The sequence below is a fragment of the Gouania willdenowi genome, chromosome 16 (assembly GCF_900634775.1).
Source record: "Gouania willdenowi chromosome 16, fGouWil2.1, whole genome shotgun sequence".
NCBI lineage: Eukaryota > Metazoa > Chordata > Actinopteri > Blenniiformes > Gobiesocidae > Gouania > Gouania willdenowi.
Window position 1 is genome coordinate 36704896 of NC_041059.1, and position 17363 is coordinate 36722258.

General features: G+C 37.3%; 1 protein-coding gene across 1 annotated transcript in view; it reads left to right on the forward strand.

Annotated features, from left to right (window-relative positions):
- Positions 1–17363, forward strand: part of ascc3 (activating signal cointegrator 1 complex subunit 3) — a 370966-nt gene that overhangs the window by 18104 nt on the left and 335499 nt on the right. The window contains exons 3-5 of the mRNA XM_028470288.1: positions 7777–7927; positions 10897–11468; positions 16154–16271. Coding sequence (XP_028326089.1) covers positions 7777–7927; positions 10897–11468; positions 16154–16271 — 841 coding nt within the window. The remainder of the gene's footprint in view (positions 1–7776; positions 7928–10896; positions 11469–16153; positions 16272–17363) is intronic.

Below are 17363 nucleotides of genomic sequence, written 5' to 3' on the forward strand. Positions count from 1 at the left end.
TTTTGAGAAAATGTTTGGAGAGAACTCACAGAATCAGAATCAGTCCAAAACCTTGATTGCCCCAAGCACACCCATCTGTGCATTTGTGTTTCACTATCAAAATGTGATTCCACGATCTGCCGTCTGAATTCTAAATGAAAAGCTTGCAGAGTAAGCAGCCGTTCACTATCACATGTATCACCCTCTGAGCAATAAAAGTGCTTCTCCTTGGAAAAGCCAGCAGCAGTGGGCCTGAGATCATCTCTGAGCGTGTGTGAAAATGCTTCATTTTAGATAATGTGAGGGTGCGGATTTAAACAGTAAATAATCCTGCTATTGCTTCTCCTGACCTCTGAACCTGAAGTGGTTAACCTGTTCTTGTGTGCGTGTACAACATTTGTATTAATTTGAGAGCTCATGCATTGGCGTTTTTCCTTAAAGGGGCAGTATTATGAAGAATTCACTTTATAATGGTTTTGCTTCAGTGATCTACATCCCTTTAGTTTAGCCTCATTCAGAGGGCCAAAGTCTCCCTTCCTTGTTAGTCCACATTTTGGAAAAAGTCCGCTCCAAACGAGCAAGCTGGATTTTTGCCCCAATAATAATAACAATAATGTAATAATCCTGGCTCCTCCTTCCCTACATAAGAATGTGAGCTCCTCCCTCTCAAACTACCTCACAGCTAAAACAAACACTGCGCCTTAACTCACTCAGTGCCATTGACGTAATATTAGGTCGTTTTTTCACTTCCGTTGCTAGGATACACTGTGACGGAGTTCTACTGTAATGATGTAGTGACCAACTGGTGTCCTACATGTGGCAGCAGCGCACCTTTGGATGATAGATTAGAAATGATGCTGCCATTAGCTAAGGAGGGAGAAGCAGGGACGAGGGAGATTATGGAGCTATGAAGTGATATTGTGATGTGTCCAGCAGCAGTTTTCTCAGTTTTTTGCTCTGAAACTGGCGATTTGTGTAAAACTTGCTCTATTCAACTGCTGATTATGGAAGAATGAAACGAGCAACAAACACATTTTTTTTTTTCTGATGAAAGTAGAGACTGGTGTCAGATTTCAGATTGTCATAGTACAAAATATTCTGTGGGTCTTCAAAAAATCAGTGGCACTGAGGGGGTAGAAATTCGGAAAATGGCTGACGATATAGAATATTCATTATACTTTATTGTAGGGATGTAATGATTAGTCGTAAGGCAGTTAAAAATCGATTCATAGGTATCACGATTGACATCGATACTTTGAAAATTGAATTGCAGTACTTTTTTTAAACAGCAGAGGGTGCTATATATTATCTCTTCTCTTGTCCAGCAGTGTACCGGCGGGCAGAATCTGCTACTACTTTCTTTCTGGCCACCTTCTACTCTTACATGCTAATGTTACATGTTAATAAATGATTCCTTGCCCCTTTAGCACCGAAAGAATATCTGTAATATTACGTGAATATCTGTAAAAGTCACGTTTTTCTATTAGCTCTGTCTGCTAGCATAGCATCTCTTCTTCACTGCTCGATTAGCTGCATGCCAACCAACCACTGGGTTACCAACGCCTTCTGCTGGTCCAAACAAATATCTGACGTAAATCAGTGCAATGACGGTTTTTTTTTTTTATGTCCAATTGTTAAGGCACAAAATACATTTTCAGTTGCACTTTTTAAAAAAAAAAAAGAACTATTATGCAGTTTTGTATTGTTTACTATAGAACCAGAATTTAAATTAATAGGCTTCTTCTTCATTTGTATTATTCCTTTATTTATTTCAAGATTTATTTTTAGTTAAATTGCATTATTTTGAATAGTTTATCAAGGGATTCTTTTGACAATTAAAAATAAAAGGAAAATAATACAGTATTTTCTAGTTTTTTTTCCGCAAAAAAATAGAGGAATATTTTTCAGTCATCATTTGACTACAGTCCCATTTTGTAAAATAAATCGTGAGAGAATTGTATCGTGAACCCAGTATCGTGAATCGAATCGTATCGGGAGTTGAGTGAATCGTTACATCCCTACTTTACTGTCATATATGTAAAGCTACATACACAAAATTTGTTCTCTTCGTTTAACCCCTCCCTGAGGAGCAGTGGGAAGCCACGGTGTAGCACCCATGGAGTCGTGAGGGTTAATCTCAGGGACTGATCAACGTCCCACAGTGATGGACCAGGGAGATTAGAACCAGTGAGCCTATGATTACAAGCCTGCTCCCTTAACCACTAGTCCCTTTATTCACAGATAATATATTTACATTCAGTAGATAATCCAGTATATAGACCCCCCCCCCGCCGTGTTCAGCGTCACTTGTTTATTTATTTTAAATAGTTTTTTTTTAATGGTTCAGCAATCTGTTTTATGCTCTGGACAGAGCTGAACATTGTTTTTTATGAGGAGTGGCTCATCTCACCTTCTATATATCTTTGCTCAGAGCTGTGTGCACGTTACGGACGTGATTAGTGGGAGATATATCGTCAAAAATATTCCCACTGGTAAGAATATGTCGCTGTTACCGTGAGCTCAGCACTGTCAACTCTGCTCACACATTTCGCTCTGCTCGTCACAGTCTATCTGAAGCTGTAACGAGCAGCGATTCATCACGCACCGCTATTTAGTTAAGACCCGGGGCCTCATTTATAAAAGTGTGCCGAGGTAAGCACAGTTCAACTGGCGCACAATAAAAACCAGGAAGTGCTTACAATTTTTTTTTTATACGATTTATAAGCGAGAGCGCACGTACGTCCCACGCCTGTTTCTGTTTATAAATCACAATCAACTCTAAAGTTGTCGTACATGAGGAAACGCCGTGCTCTGGCCATACGGTGCCTATAAAAGGTTCGGTGAACCTTAATGAATATTCACTAATATGAATTTCACGGTGGACTGCGGGAGAAATTGAGCAAACACACACAATGTGAGGTGGAGGTATTAATTGTTGAGGTGGACACATGCCGGAGAGCGCAATTTGGTGACACAGTGAACATTATGAATGATGGAAAGAAAAAAAAACTGCAGGAGCACCTCGTCCTCCTGCTTACCAAATGTCATTGTGCATCTTTACGCATTAGAGTGTGTTCCTTTTTATAACAGCTCCAGGTGTTGCAGCCATTTGAGCAGCAGTTTTGCGCAATGATTGTGATTTTGATTACTATTATTATTATTATTATTAATAATATAAAACTGTATTTGTAGGCAGGCGCGCCCGTCACTCACTCCCTGTCAGTATAATTTTCTTCCTCCTCCGTTTTTGCAAATACATCCTTCAAATATTGTGTTGTGAAATGTTCAGTGTGTTCAATTATTTCACACAAATTCTATTAATTTCACAGAGCTGTCTTTAATTTCATCCTTCTCCTGTTGGGGGCGGAGTTTCCCATTTCTCATGATTTTGTGCGTACGGCATGGTCAGAGCTGCTGTGGAGGTGCGCACATTATCTCATCGGGTTTTGTTTTTATAAGTCCCAAACTTTTCTTATATGTGGCGTGCGCCTTCTTTTGTACATACGCAGCATTTATAAATGAGGCCCCTGTCACCTACCCAACAAAGTGAACCAGTCTAACTTCCTCCATCAGATCCACCCAAAGTTCCCACAAACACAGTGATGGTGCTCTACTAAAGCATGCTAAGCTAACCGACAGACACATAAGACTAGAGCTAATGCTAACCACTCCATGAAAGGAAGAGATGAGTAAAAAGTACACGGCTTACCGTCATTAAACCACAAAGGGCCATAGATGAACTTATGGTCAGATTTAACACTTTTATTAAAGAATAAAATTAAAAACACTATTGTAGTTATGTTTGCTTTTCATGTGCTTTTTATTTTTTTAGAAAATAATTTTATTATAAATGAGGAACTACCTGGTAAATGAATTGCTTACAATAACACTAACAGTCACCCATGTGCACAAACATGTTTCATAAAATATCCCATGAGCTCTTTGAGACAGCAGCTATTGTAGCTTTTTTATGTGTAAATACTATTACTGAAGCAGATTCTAGTGTTGATGTATTAAATTCATGTTTGTAAGGAACCTTTACACTTTAAGTTGGGAATTTTTTTAAATTTGTTTATTGTTTTTATTTGTCGTAATTTGCCCCAAGCCAAATTTCAAAAATTGGAGCAAATAATTGTATGATTTGTCATCCGATTAGTTGATTAATTGTTTCAATAATCAATGACTAGTTGACTATTAAACTGGTTAGTGGTTAGTTGCAGCCCTAGATTCTACACCATCGGACTAGCATTGAGATGGCAGCAAGCAAAAGTAACCAATAAATCTACCTATAAAAGTGAGGGAGGTCTGTGTGTGTGTGTGGATGTCTGTGTGTGGAGCAAATATCTCCCTGACGCGGTGCGAGTTCGACCTGAAACTCGGTCAACGGGTTCCAAATACCCCAAGTGTGTGTATCTATTTCCAAATGTTTATTTTAATTTTATTTCACTTCTGGACGGCCCCGAAATGAAACCTCAGCTTTTGACCTCAGGGTGTGAGGGGGCGCTAGCGCACCATCTATATCGATTTCACTGCACAGCTCACTTCCGGTGTGTGCGTGAGCTCCCGTGGACTTCTCTTTTCTCTTTTGAGGAAAAATACCTTTTTTACTGTTCTTTATTTGGTGATGACATTTCAAAACATTTATTTTCATGTTAGTTTGACCGTTCGCTATTTAGACCGGACAGACCTCACCCGGAAGTTATTGACGGTAATGGCTGCTGTGTTGAAAGCTGCACATTTCTCAGCAGCGCGTGTGTGTGAGACAACCAACCGGTGCGCTTCACTATCGATCACCGTCTACGTGTGTAACGGACCACCATTTAGTCTGGTTACAGTCTGTGTCACGACACCCGTCCATTGGGTGGTAGTGACTGTAGTGTTGAGTCAGATCGGTAAACGGTGCTACATAGTGAAGGTCACCTGATGATTACTGCAGCTTCACTCACGACACACCTGCCACTGCACCTAACTACTGAAAATAGATACGTTTAGTGAAAGTTAGGCAGGCACACACACACTAAACGACAGCAAAAAATATGAAAATGACTAAAAATACACAAAACTAAATATTTATACAAAATTTACACAAAAGACAACACAGAAAAATACACCAAACGACAACAAAAACATGACAATGACTCAAAATACACTAAACTAAATATTTATAATCCCACATGAATGCATACTTCCGACGGGCACTGTACATTACAGAAAAAAACACCAAACGAAAAAAATATAAAAATGAGTTAAAAAAAAAACAACACATTTATCGTGTGCATGTCTCATAGAATTAAACCAGGGAAATTGCACAGGCTATTTTACTTTACACCTGCAAATATACCCTTTTATATTACTACAACTCTTCTTAAGCTCCCACTATATGAACATACATACTTCCGACGGGCACTGTACTCGACTTCAAAAAAACATCCATTTACAGAAAAATACACAATTACTCCTGATTCACACTACAATAGCAACAAAAACAATAATTATACAAAAATACACATGACTCCAAAAAAACATACATTACAAAAAAAATTAAAATAAAAAACAGCAAACATTTATGCACAAAAAGACAACAGAAAGATACACAAATACACGACTCCAAAAAACATACGTTACAGAAAAATACACCATACAACAAAAATATGAAAATGACTCAATATACACAAAACGAAATATTTATACAAAAAATACACTAAAATGACAACAGAAATGCACAAAACTACATCAAAAAAAAAAAAAAAAATACACAAAATGACTCCAGAATAACACTACAATGGCAACAACAAACAATAATTGGAACAAAAAATATAAAAATGAGTAAAAAAAACCCAACACATTCATCATGCGCATGTCTCATAGAATTAAACCAGGGAAATTGCACACGTTATTTTACTTTGCACCTGCAAATATACCCCTTAATAATTCTACAGAGTATGTTTTTATTATGCCCGTAATTGACAACTCTGCTTAAGCGCCCACTTTATGAATGCATACTTCCGACGGGCACTGTACTAGTAATGTAAATACAGTACACTGACTAAAATGAATAATCTGTTATGAAAATAACTAATAGCTTTCACATTTTTCATGTTGTAGGCTTGTCAATCACTGAAGCATCTGAGTTCCCTGGTTTTACCTCTTGGCCATATTTGCACTTTTTTATTTATGTTAATTTATTTTACATTTAAATGTGACCTGCAAGGGCTTGTTTTAAGATTCACTTGGATTTTTAACTTAAGTGAAAAGAATTGATATTTCTTTTAATTGTATTTTTTTATTTGTTAAAACCGTATTTCAAAATTGTGACTTTTTGTAAAACTATGGTTTGAGTATAGTTAATAAATGGCGTATAATAACACATAATAGTCATAATTTCAAAATTCCTCTAAACTTTAAAAAAAACGTTATTACAAAAACACGGGCCACCAGTGGGCTTCTCTACCACCAGGCTTAGCAAGTTTTCTGGGTGGAAGCCCTGCATGATTTGACGTGTTTGTGACCCAGTGCGTCTCAGCGGTTTGACAAAACAAATGATTATCACCTTAAATGCACTGTTTTTGTGGTTAGAACTAGGGATGTAACGATTCACTCAACTCCCGATACGATTCGATTCACGATACTGGGTTCACGATACGATTCTCTCACGATTTTTTCATTTACAAAATGGGACTGTTGACAAATTTTTTTTTTTGGGAAAAAAACTAGAAAATACTGTATTATTTTCCTTTTATTTTTCATTGTCAAAAGAATTCCTTGATAAACTATTCAAAACAATGCAATTTAACTAAAAATAAATCTTGAATTAAATAAATAAAGGAATAATACAAATGAAAATGAAGCCTATTAATTTAAATTCTGGTTCTATAATAAACAATGCAAAACTGCATAATAGTTCTTTTTCTTTTAAAAGTGCAACTGAAAATGTATTTTGTGCCTTAACAATTGGACTTTAAAAAAAAAACCGTCATTGCACTGATTTACGTCATAATTGTTTGGACCAGCAGAGGGCGCTGGTAACCCAGTGGTCGGTTGGCATGCAGATATCTTGCAGTGAAGAAGAGATGCTATGCTAGCAGACAGAGCTAATAGAAAAACGTGACTTTTACAGATATTCAAGTAATATTACAGATATTCTTTCAGTGCTAAAGGGGTAATGAATCATTTAATAACATATTTAAGAGTAGAAGGCGGCCAGAAAGAAAATATTAGCAGACTCCGCCTGCCGCCAACACTTCCGGATGCTGGTTAAAAAAAGTACTGCGATTCAATTGTCAGAAAATCGATATCAACCGTGATACCTATGAATCGATTTTTAACTGCCTTACGATTAATCGTTACATCCCTAGTTAGAACAGGTGAGGATGACAAGAAAGTGACTTAGCAGCTTAACACTCTGGTGAGTGTTTGAAACACCTGACTCAGATGACCGACTCTGCTGCTGCAACACACACACACACACACACACACACACACACACACACACACACACACACGCAACCTGAAGCAGCGTTTGTCGGACTCACAATCACAATAGCCTCTTAAATATCCATGTGTTTTACTGTAATGTGAAGTTTTTTGGCTCAAAACAACAACAAGTGTGTGGATAGCAAAAGAAAATTGCTATGGTGATCACCCTCTCCTAGAGCAAGGCATGAAACTCTGGAAAACAGGCGAGTTTGGGAAAATAAACCTCAAATACAATGTTTTTGGGGTTTTTAGAACAAATGGAGATGAGTGAAAAATAACATAATACTGGACCACTAAATATCATTTTGTGACTCATTTTAGGCCAAGCGTCTGAAGAGGCAGCAGCTGTTTGCCAGAGAAGGCCTGACGTGGAAGAAGATGGTCCATTTGTGCTCTGAGCCTCAGGACAAAGTAAAGCAACATGCTGCCAGTCAGGAATTGAAGAGCCTCCTCGCAGCTGCCAAACAGATTGGTAATCAACTTTTCAGCCTTCAATCCATTGTCCCATCTCCGTCAGTGTGTTTCATTCGATGAAAACACTCTTCAAAGTAACCGCAGGCCGTTTGTTTGTTTTTGGAATGCTTATCTATAGATAATTACGGCTCTTTTAACAGCTGATAAAAGGATTTGAGGTGATTTGAAATAGAAGCAGCATTTAAAGGCGTTTCTGTGGCTGTAACAGAGACCAGCAGCCTTAGCACTTACAAGGCTTATGTTGAGCGGTTTTCCTCAGAAGAAGAAAAAAATACATCAAATTTACAATATTGGAATCTGAAATACAGAAAAAAAACAAGAATTTAATCAATCAGCGACAATACATTTCATGTGGTTCAGCTGACGTAATGCTCCCATTAGCTGCTGTTTCTAATGGGGCAGTGTTTCTCAAATGGGGCTACGCAATGGCATTACAGGGGGTACATGAGAGAGAGAGGAAAATTATCACATGAAAGCATTCAAAATATGGGTTTTTTTTCATGTTTATTTTTAGTTAAAAATGATAATCAGACTAAATATTACTAGCAACTCACAAAAACACAAAAGATGATAGAAATTATCTTGATTAGAACATGAACTGAAAATACAGGGGTGAGTCTTAAGATACAGTGCACACGCACACACACACACACACACACACACTACATTGCAGTTTATTTAAGGACGATCAAGTCTTCAAAGATCCAAATTATCCAGTTTAAGGCTGAAGGAGTGTTTGTTTGTTGTTTTATTTGGTGAAATGTTCAAAGAATTCAGTAGAACTAGATCTTATTTAGAAATTCTCACCAGCAGTTGAAAAATCAAGGTTGATGTAATGATCCACGTTGTGTACGTCTTTCATTGTGATTTCAAACTTCAGATAAACTTTAAATCAATCATTGACCTGCTTGATACGTTTCCTTTAGTTTTCGCACACTAAGTAGGACCTTTTGTTGTAGTGATGCACAGCAGTGCAGTGTTAAACCAGTTTGTCACCTGGGAGACTGGAGCCAGAAAAGAAGCTGCACTCTCACCACCGCCATGAAATGGTGCCGTGCCTAATGCTTTTAGAGCTTTTTTAATTGGTTAAAATCCTTTTCATCTGCTTTCTATTTCCTCTGTACCCTTCTGACATTATTCCTCTAATTGGACAATTATTCTGTATTCCTTTTTCTTAAGTGCAGTTCCTGTTAGCTGTGAATTGTTTGGAATAATATTTAAATGAGGTGCAGGCTGCATAAAGTGAGCTAATGCTGTAGCCGTCGCTGCTCAAAGGCGGATTCCCTCCATGAAATGAGAACAGCTCACATTTGATAGCCACATAAAGCAGCACTGCTTTCTAACGATAATAGAAAGGGTGAAGGTGGAATACTAATAATAATCATCATTAAAATGATGGCCAGTACATCAGTTTGAAATGTCCATTCATTTGGAATTCCTCATTTCTGTTCTTCAAAGGACCAACCTTTCTACAGGCTAGGCTATTGACTACAGTTCCACAATAGAAAGCTCACAGTCAACCGCCGCTCTTCTTTTCTGAAGCCACATTTTGGTCATGGCTGCATTTAGCTTGTTTTGGCTTTTCTTCATTTTGATATAAAGATGAACATATTGTCCTCAATGTTGATGTTTTGGAAGCAAACATGGGGACAAGCATGAGGATTTGAACCCGTTTGACAAGGCTGCTTTGTGATAGATGACTGGGTCAAGGCTTCTCCTGGTCTGCAGCTCTGCTTTACCGTGGTCAGTATCTATCCTACACATCTAATGTTGTGGGGGCGCTAAAGTTAATGCACAAAATGACTCTGGAAATACAAAAAAGGACATCAAAAATGTACAAAATGACAACAAAAAGGAATCCAAAAACACATTAAACAACAAAAAACATCAGTAATTTAAGGAAATTGAATTTCTTGGCCCAAAACTAAAACACCAAAGGAATATTATTGTATTATTAACTTCACTAAAATCAAGGTATTGCAATTGCATGAATAAATATTCATGTTTTAAAGAATAAATTGATTAAAAATATATGAAAATATTAAATTAGCACTGACATGCCAACAAAGCACAACATAAAATGAAAATATAATGTTTAACTTGACCCCACTCATACTTGAAATAATGATGTACAGACCTATAAGGGCAGCTGAAAGAGTAAAATTAAACCTGTTCTTTCTTAAAAACACAAAGTGCATTTAAGATATTGATGAAGGCGCTTGCAGGCTACGGATTCGACGTGGCACAGAAACATAAATCACACTGAGAGTAAACTTTTCATTGTTTTCACTCAGTGCTCCGTCTCAACCTCTGCTTAGGAGAGGCTTTAGTTTTCAGTTGGATTGAAATATGGCTGCTCCACAGGTACACTGGTCCGTATCCAGACAAGCGCATGCTGGCTGTGGTGTTTGCTCAATTTATCACAACATCCTGTGTTGGCCGGGTTGTTTCTGTGAAAAAAGATTTTTTTTTGGGTCGCCACATTTTTGGTGCATTACTAAAAAACTAAATGAAAACAAAAACATGTAATATGGCTCCAAAAACACTCAAAAGGACAGCAAAAACACATAAAATCACTTCAATACCACACAAAAATAACTTTAAAAAAAACACAAAATGACAACAAAAATATGCAAACAAAAATGGCTTCCAAAACAATCTGAATGACAACAAGCAAATGCAAAACAGAAATATAAAATACAACTCCAAAATAAACAAAAGGACATCAGATATACTGTACACAAAATTCCTCCTAAAACACAAAATTGGCAAAAAACAACAAATCTTTTGTCATTTCCTGTATTAATGCTTGGATTTGTCTTTAGTCTCTACTCTGTGGCCTCCACTATGATAACAGTTGCTCATCTTTGTGGTAAAGTAATTGGTGAAAAAAAAAAACATAATACTGGACCTTTAAATCTTTTTGGTCATGACTGTCACTTAATGTCTTGTTTTTTTGTCTAACAGTGGGTGCTGAATATGGACAGGAAGCCATTGAGAGTGCGGCTGTGTTTCTCTTCCAAACTTTTCACAGTAAGGACCACGTGGGCACAGAAGAGACCCGAGCCACCAAACACATGTTTGGACCCTTTCCAGCATCTGCTGCTGAAAGCTCATGTGCCACAGTGACTCGATTGGTTGCTTTGCTGGGTGACTCCCGGGTTGAAAACTTCATTCAGTCCCAGAGTTCACATCATGACCCCCAGCGAAGCACCTCCTTCGGACGCAACATCACCTTCTCCTATGACTGTTACACACTGGACCCACTGGAAGACTTGCCCTGCTCGAGCTTTGAGGAGGAAAGCCTCAACTTGAGCAACTTCCTCAACACGCATCACATCAGCAAGAGGGATTCTTTTAAAGGAAATGAGTCCAGCTCAGGAGGAGCTTTGAGAGAACAGGATGAATCCATCCTTCGAACAGAAGTTGAGAAATATCTAAACAGTGGCAACATGATTTCATCCAATCCAGAGGAGCTGTGCACATCTCTGTTTGAGATGCTGGCTTCACAACGGAGTAACGATGAACTGCAGAATGAGGTATGTGGTCTATTGAAATATAGAAAATGAAAAATAGATTATTCACGAGGCACATTGTGAATTTTCAATTTGATCGGATGAATACTTTTTGAGATATGGCCAATTTAGTGAGATAGGTATGTGTCGATTTTCATGGGTTTTTATTTTTCTTCCATTTTCAGCTTTCACTGTCTCAGGATTGGAACTATATCACATAGGAAACTGAAACATTGTTTCTTGGGTGACAGTCTCTTGAAAACCCGAAAAATCACAGTTTTTTAGCACTATTTTCATTGGCACATAACTGCACGTCGGAGTGTAAGAAAAATATGATCTCTTTTTAATTTATAGTGTAAAGATTACTCTTTCTTGGTATATGAAACAGTTTTTTTTTTATGCGACTTCTTCATTTTTTGTTTTTGAGCCCAACTTTGGGTTATTTCCCCAGTGAAAGCTAAAAATTACAGGGATCCAGATTTTGCATTTCATCGCAACTTTTTGAACAAATAAGGGTTCCCATACATTGTGAACTACTGTATGGTTTTTCATAGGATATAAAAGTTTTCCAAGCATTTAAAGTGTGAATGATGATGGTATCAGGATCCAGATAACTGAAAATATCTGGAAAAGAGGAGATTTTGAGCTTAATGTAGGTTTCTGAATGAAACAGAAACATGGAACCAATCGACAGCTGTTTGCTCTGAACGCTGGAGGGGAGGAGCATGTCAGACTAAATGGTTATGATTAATTGATCATTTAATGTACATGCCAGGAATTATACAGTTCAAACTATGAAAATTTTTTTACCTTAATTCCAATACATAGGTTATTGATTATGTGTCTATTTCTCTAATAATTATTGTGAAAGATAAGATACTGTAGCTGTTCTGAAACATCACTGTCACTAATTTATTGGTACTTTTCTATCACATTAGATGGTTAAACATTTTTACTCTCCCATTGGATGTGTAACCTTGGCCTTTCAAAGAAAAGTTTTTGATCCAGATTGAATTGATTATGTAGTGGATGTTGTCATATTTGGCCTTTAAAAATCCTTACTCTGTGCATGATTTGACCTTCATAGACTCAAGACCTTCTGCACTTATTATGAAGTAAAGTTAGTGAACTGTAAAAGTAGAGGGCAACATTGAGGACTGTTGAGAAACAAAATATTCAGGTTTGAAAAACAGACACTGAGCAGTGCAGACTTTTATTTTTAATTTGTTCCGAGTAAAATGCTGAGACCCAAAACAAAGAAATGTAGACATTTCTGTTTTGCCTTAAGTTTGAACTAAATAATCACTGTGATGCATTTAATAAAGAAGCTCATGATAAAAACCAAAACATCTGTGTCCAGTGTAGGGCTGAACGATTTTGGAAAATAATCTAATTGTGATTTAATATGCGATTATTTTTTCAAGGGCCTCTTGTCATGTGTTTTTCAATGAACGCAAGCAATAAATCAATCTGTTTCATAATAAACTATTTCAGATTTATTTAAACTTTAAATAAATATAAAATTTTAAAGCACAGATTACAACAATAAAGCAAACACATCTGTGGCTTTACTTCTTCAACATATCGAAGGACTGCATTTATTAACTCACTCAGTGCCAATGACGAGTTATCTCGTCATTTCAAATCCAAATGCTCATATACTGTAAAAACAGTGGGAGATCACATGAATGATTGTAGAGTATGTAACTGTGTTTTTAGTTTGAAATTAGGGTTAAAATTTAAATTTCTACTTTGAAATTTATTGAGGAATTTGTAAATTCAACATGCATTTAAATGCATATGCATTTTATTTTCCACATAAATTTCTTAAAATTCTGTTTTATATTAATCCATTTTTTCAAAAAATATTAGTTTTTATCTCCTGTGAGAAAACAAAAAATAAATACTAATAATTAAAAAACCCATATTATAAAAAAATGTATGTAAAAATTAAAGCTGATCATGATTCCACGGAGTGCCGCTGCGCTTGACGAGAAACGGACGGGGCTTTACAGACACGTTAAAGTTAAGTGGGCACTGGTCGACTCTGATGTAGGAGTCAGTGATTATTTGCGTAGTTCTTTGGCAGTTTAGACGTTGGTGTTTGAAGCGGCCAGGATGAGAGTGGAAAGGATGTTTCAGCATAAAAAAAACCTCTTTTCCCTCATGGTGACGGCGTTTCAACCCGATTCTGTCAATTTTTGCATTCCGTAGATTCCGTTTTCATTGGTTGATTCCATGATTTAGTTAATGTGGATTTTCTAGAGCCCGAGTGTAGTTGTTGTTGTTAGCGCACTCAACTGAGGGGTAACTGAGACTCACTGCAGCGCATACAAGCGTGTATCCTGTAACCATCTCTGATTGGCCAGCAGCTCAGGAAGGCGGTTCTCGGCAATTCTGATTGGTGATGGAGACTGAAGAAAAACCTCAGCATCTGTTTAAAGGCTAATCGTTCAGCATTAGTGTAGGCATGCTTGCACACTTTTCCTCCGTGTGACTCAAAAGCAAACGTCAATGTTTAAAGGCTCTGCGCTCAGTCTTATTATTCCTTATTGCTCACCATGGATTGCTGACATTTAGTGCTACTCGCTGATTCCAGGAGGAGAGCTGTTGAGTGGAAAGCTGTTTGCTCACATTTAATAACTGAATGTAAAAGTTATTTCAATAAATACTAGGGAAATCGTGTAACATTAGTTTTTTCTACTTTTTGTGATCTCAAATTTCCTGCCACTGCATTTCCCAAACATCAGTAAACAGAAAAACTACCACAATACAAACACAACATAGCCTCGAAGTATGTTAAAGACTTAATTTGTTTGTTTTCTTTGTTTTTAGTTTATTCATCTTGTCATCATTGTTTTCATTTCCTCTCACTGGTCTCAATTTTTCTGCAGCAGTGTTGATTGGCATAGCTCTACTGTGGCACATGCCTTCTGCTTTATTCCCCTCGTCTCACACACACACACACACACACATACGTACGCGCGCACACACACTGCCCCACCCAATAAAAAAAACAATCAGCAGCTGATTGGACGAAACCAATAACAAAAACAAGTGAACAGCCAAAGAACAATTCAACATAGGCGATGATGATGACTGTTCCCACTAAAGTATACTTCCAAGTTTCCCAAGATGCATTTGGAAAATACAACAAAAACCCGAAGCACTCTGAGGCTTAATATCTTTGTTGATTCTACACTTTTGAAAGTTCTGAAAACATAACTAAACCCCTGCGTTCTGCTGACCTGGCACTTGGAGGGAAATTAAAAAAATGCTTTGATTATGGGCGTTACTGCTGTAGCAGTAAGACACGCCCACTCAATATGCCCATAGCGTTGTGCGTAAAAACAGACGGTAATATACACAATGATTTGTCTGTATACACACACACACACACACACAGCGTGTCACTACAACCACAGGCACACACAATTGCTAAGTGAAGCTCACACAGCCTTACAGACACCACTCAGGGGCAAACAGACCTGCTCACCCACCACCTCACACACACAGCAAAAAGACATTTGTACGTCCGCGCACAGAGACAGACGGGAATACACACACATCATAGATGTGAGATATGAAACAAACCATGTGGAAGCAAAGATGGGCTGAAAAAGCAAGTCATTCATTTAAGGCTGCAACAACAAATCGATAAAATCGATAAAAATCGACAATTAAAAGCGTTGGCAATGAATTTCATTATCAATATGTGCGATTTTATGTCACTGACCGTGACAAGGAGCCGTTTACTTCACCTGCAGTGTTCGTGTGTGTGCGCACATGAGCGTTTGTGAGCTTTATAGATAAATGTAACTTGTAAACAAAGGTGGTCATATATAGTTTAAAGATAAAGCCTCACCTTTGAATTTTTGACCTAAAGTGTGAGTGAGGTCTCTGGTCTGTATTAATTGCATTTAGACTGGGCTTAAAGTAACTCATCGCTTATCTACTCAAATTAGTTTAAGTATATTTCTTTAAGGTACTGGTACTTGTGCTTGACGACAGTGATCGTCACCTTTAATCCAGGTCACATTCTGCTCTCAACGACACTCGTGGAGAGAAAATAATTAGAGACTTTCAAGGAAGTGAAAACTGAAATTAACACCAACAACAAACTGTCTCACTGCTGATATATGGACATGTGTCGCTAATGAAGCCTAGCTTAGGATGACCTGCCACTACATTCACTATGGGACAAATAAAATTATTATTATTTTTTTATCCGATTCAATAATTAATCGATTAATTTATTGATCGATGAATCGATTATAAAAATAGTTGCAGCTCTGCCTTCATTCATTCATTCTGAAACCTAACTGTTCAGACAGAAAGCAGAGAAAGCTACCCTCCCATGAGAGACTTTTTATTGCTGTTTTCTCCTTAAAAGGTACAAACGTTTCTCTGCTACAGTATGTGTACAGTTGATATTGATTACTGTTCGTGCTGCCCTTTTTCTGCTATGCTCTAATTGTGTTTGCTGTCATTGTTTTGCTGTGTTTAAAGGTGTCAGGTTTTGTGTTTGGGAGGGAGGTTAGCTGGAGCAGGTGGATTGTAAATAGCAGGTGTTCAGCCTCAGCAGTAACAGCTTGTATGTGGGCAGCAGTGAGCCATAGGATGTAAATACATGTTTAAATGTATGCAAGGTGATACATATGCTGTATCTCTGCTTGGCTGCTGCTGATTCTTTCCTCTGACTCCTCCAGCTGTTTGAGTTTTTGGGCCCTGAGGGGTTAGAGATGATTTCCACGCTCCTCCAGCAAAGGGCAGCCATCGTTGACTCCCTCCTCTCCCTCCCACCTGAAAGAGTTGGCTTCCCTCCAGGTGAGGCACCTACACGACAACCAGGTCATCTCCATGGTAACACTAACTCCTCTCATCTTTAGTTATTCCGCCCTACTAGGGTCATGCTTAGTAGCTAGGTGACCATCATTAGCATTTTGCATACATTATAGTTTGCCAAGGATAAACCTAAACATTGATTTAACCAGAGGTGTAAAGAGAACTGATGTATCCTACTCAAGTAGAAGTACTGTTACTCGATTGAAATTGTACTCAAGTGCAAGTTAGTCATACATAAAATACTACAATACAAGTAAAAAGTAGCTCAATTAAATAGTTCTCAAAGTAAAACTTACTAGTTACTTCCACCCCTCACATTTATTTTTTGTAGTAAATCTTGGTACAATTCCCTTACATACAGTATGGATCTCATGTATAAACCTAGAAAGGAAGAGACCAAATTTTGCACGATTGGAACTTGATTTATTTTCCACAATGGCATTTGTAAAAAAAAAAAAAAAAATAAAAAGAATGAAATAACACCAATAAATAAAATTTTAAATTAAAAAATATATATAAAATACTCTCAGGCTGAAACAACCTCCATTCAATGCAGTTTTGGCACAGTGCATTACATTTAATCTGATTGGTCGGCTATGATGTGATGCGTTTGATTGTTGTCTGGTCATTTCATTTTTTTTTTTGTTTCACAGTGTGTGCTGATCATATTAAAACAAAAAATTATAATTTATTCAGTAACTGTTGGGTGTAGAAATATCAGAATTTAATTTACTTCTTTTAAAACGTACTTAAGTACAAGTAAAATGACTGTACTATTTTGAGTATATTTCTACATCAAATACCCGTAAAAGCAACTCAATTACAGTAACGTATTTGTAATCCATTACTTTCACCTCAGGATTTAACAAGTGTAGTCTGATTTTATTTTGTCATTTTTCACTTTAGGAAAAGTATGTACTGTAAATAAAAAGGAATTAGAATATGTGAGGCAACTTTCAGACTTAAGGACTGAGCTGACTCAGCATTTCTGCAGTGCTCATAGTCAATCATTTAGTGCAGTGGTTCCAAACCCTTTTTGGGTTGTGGCTCCATTTCCATATCACAAATTTCTGG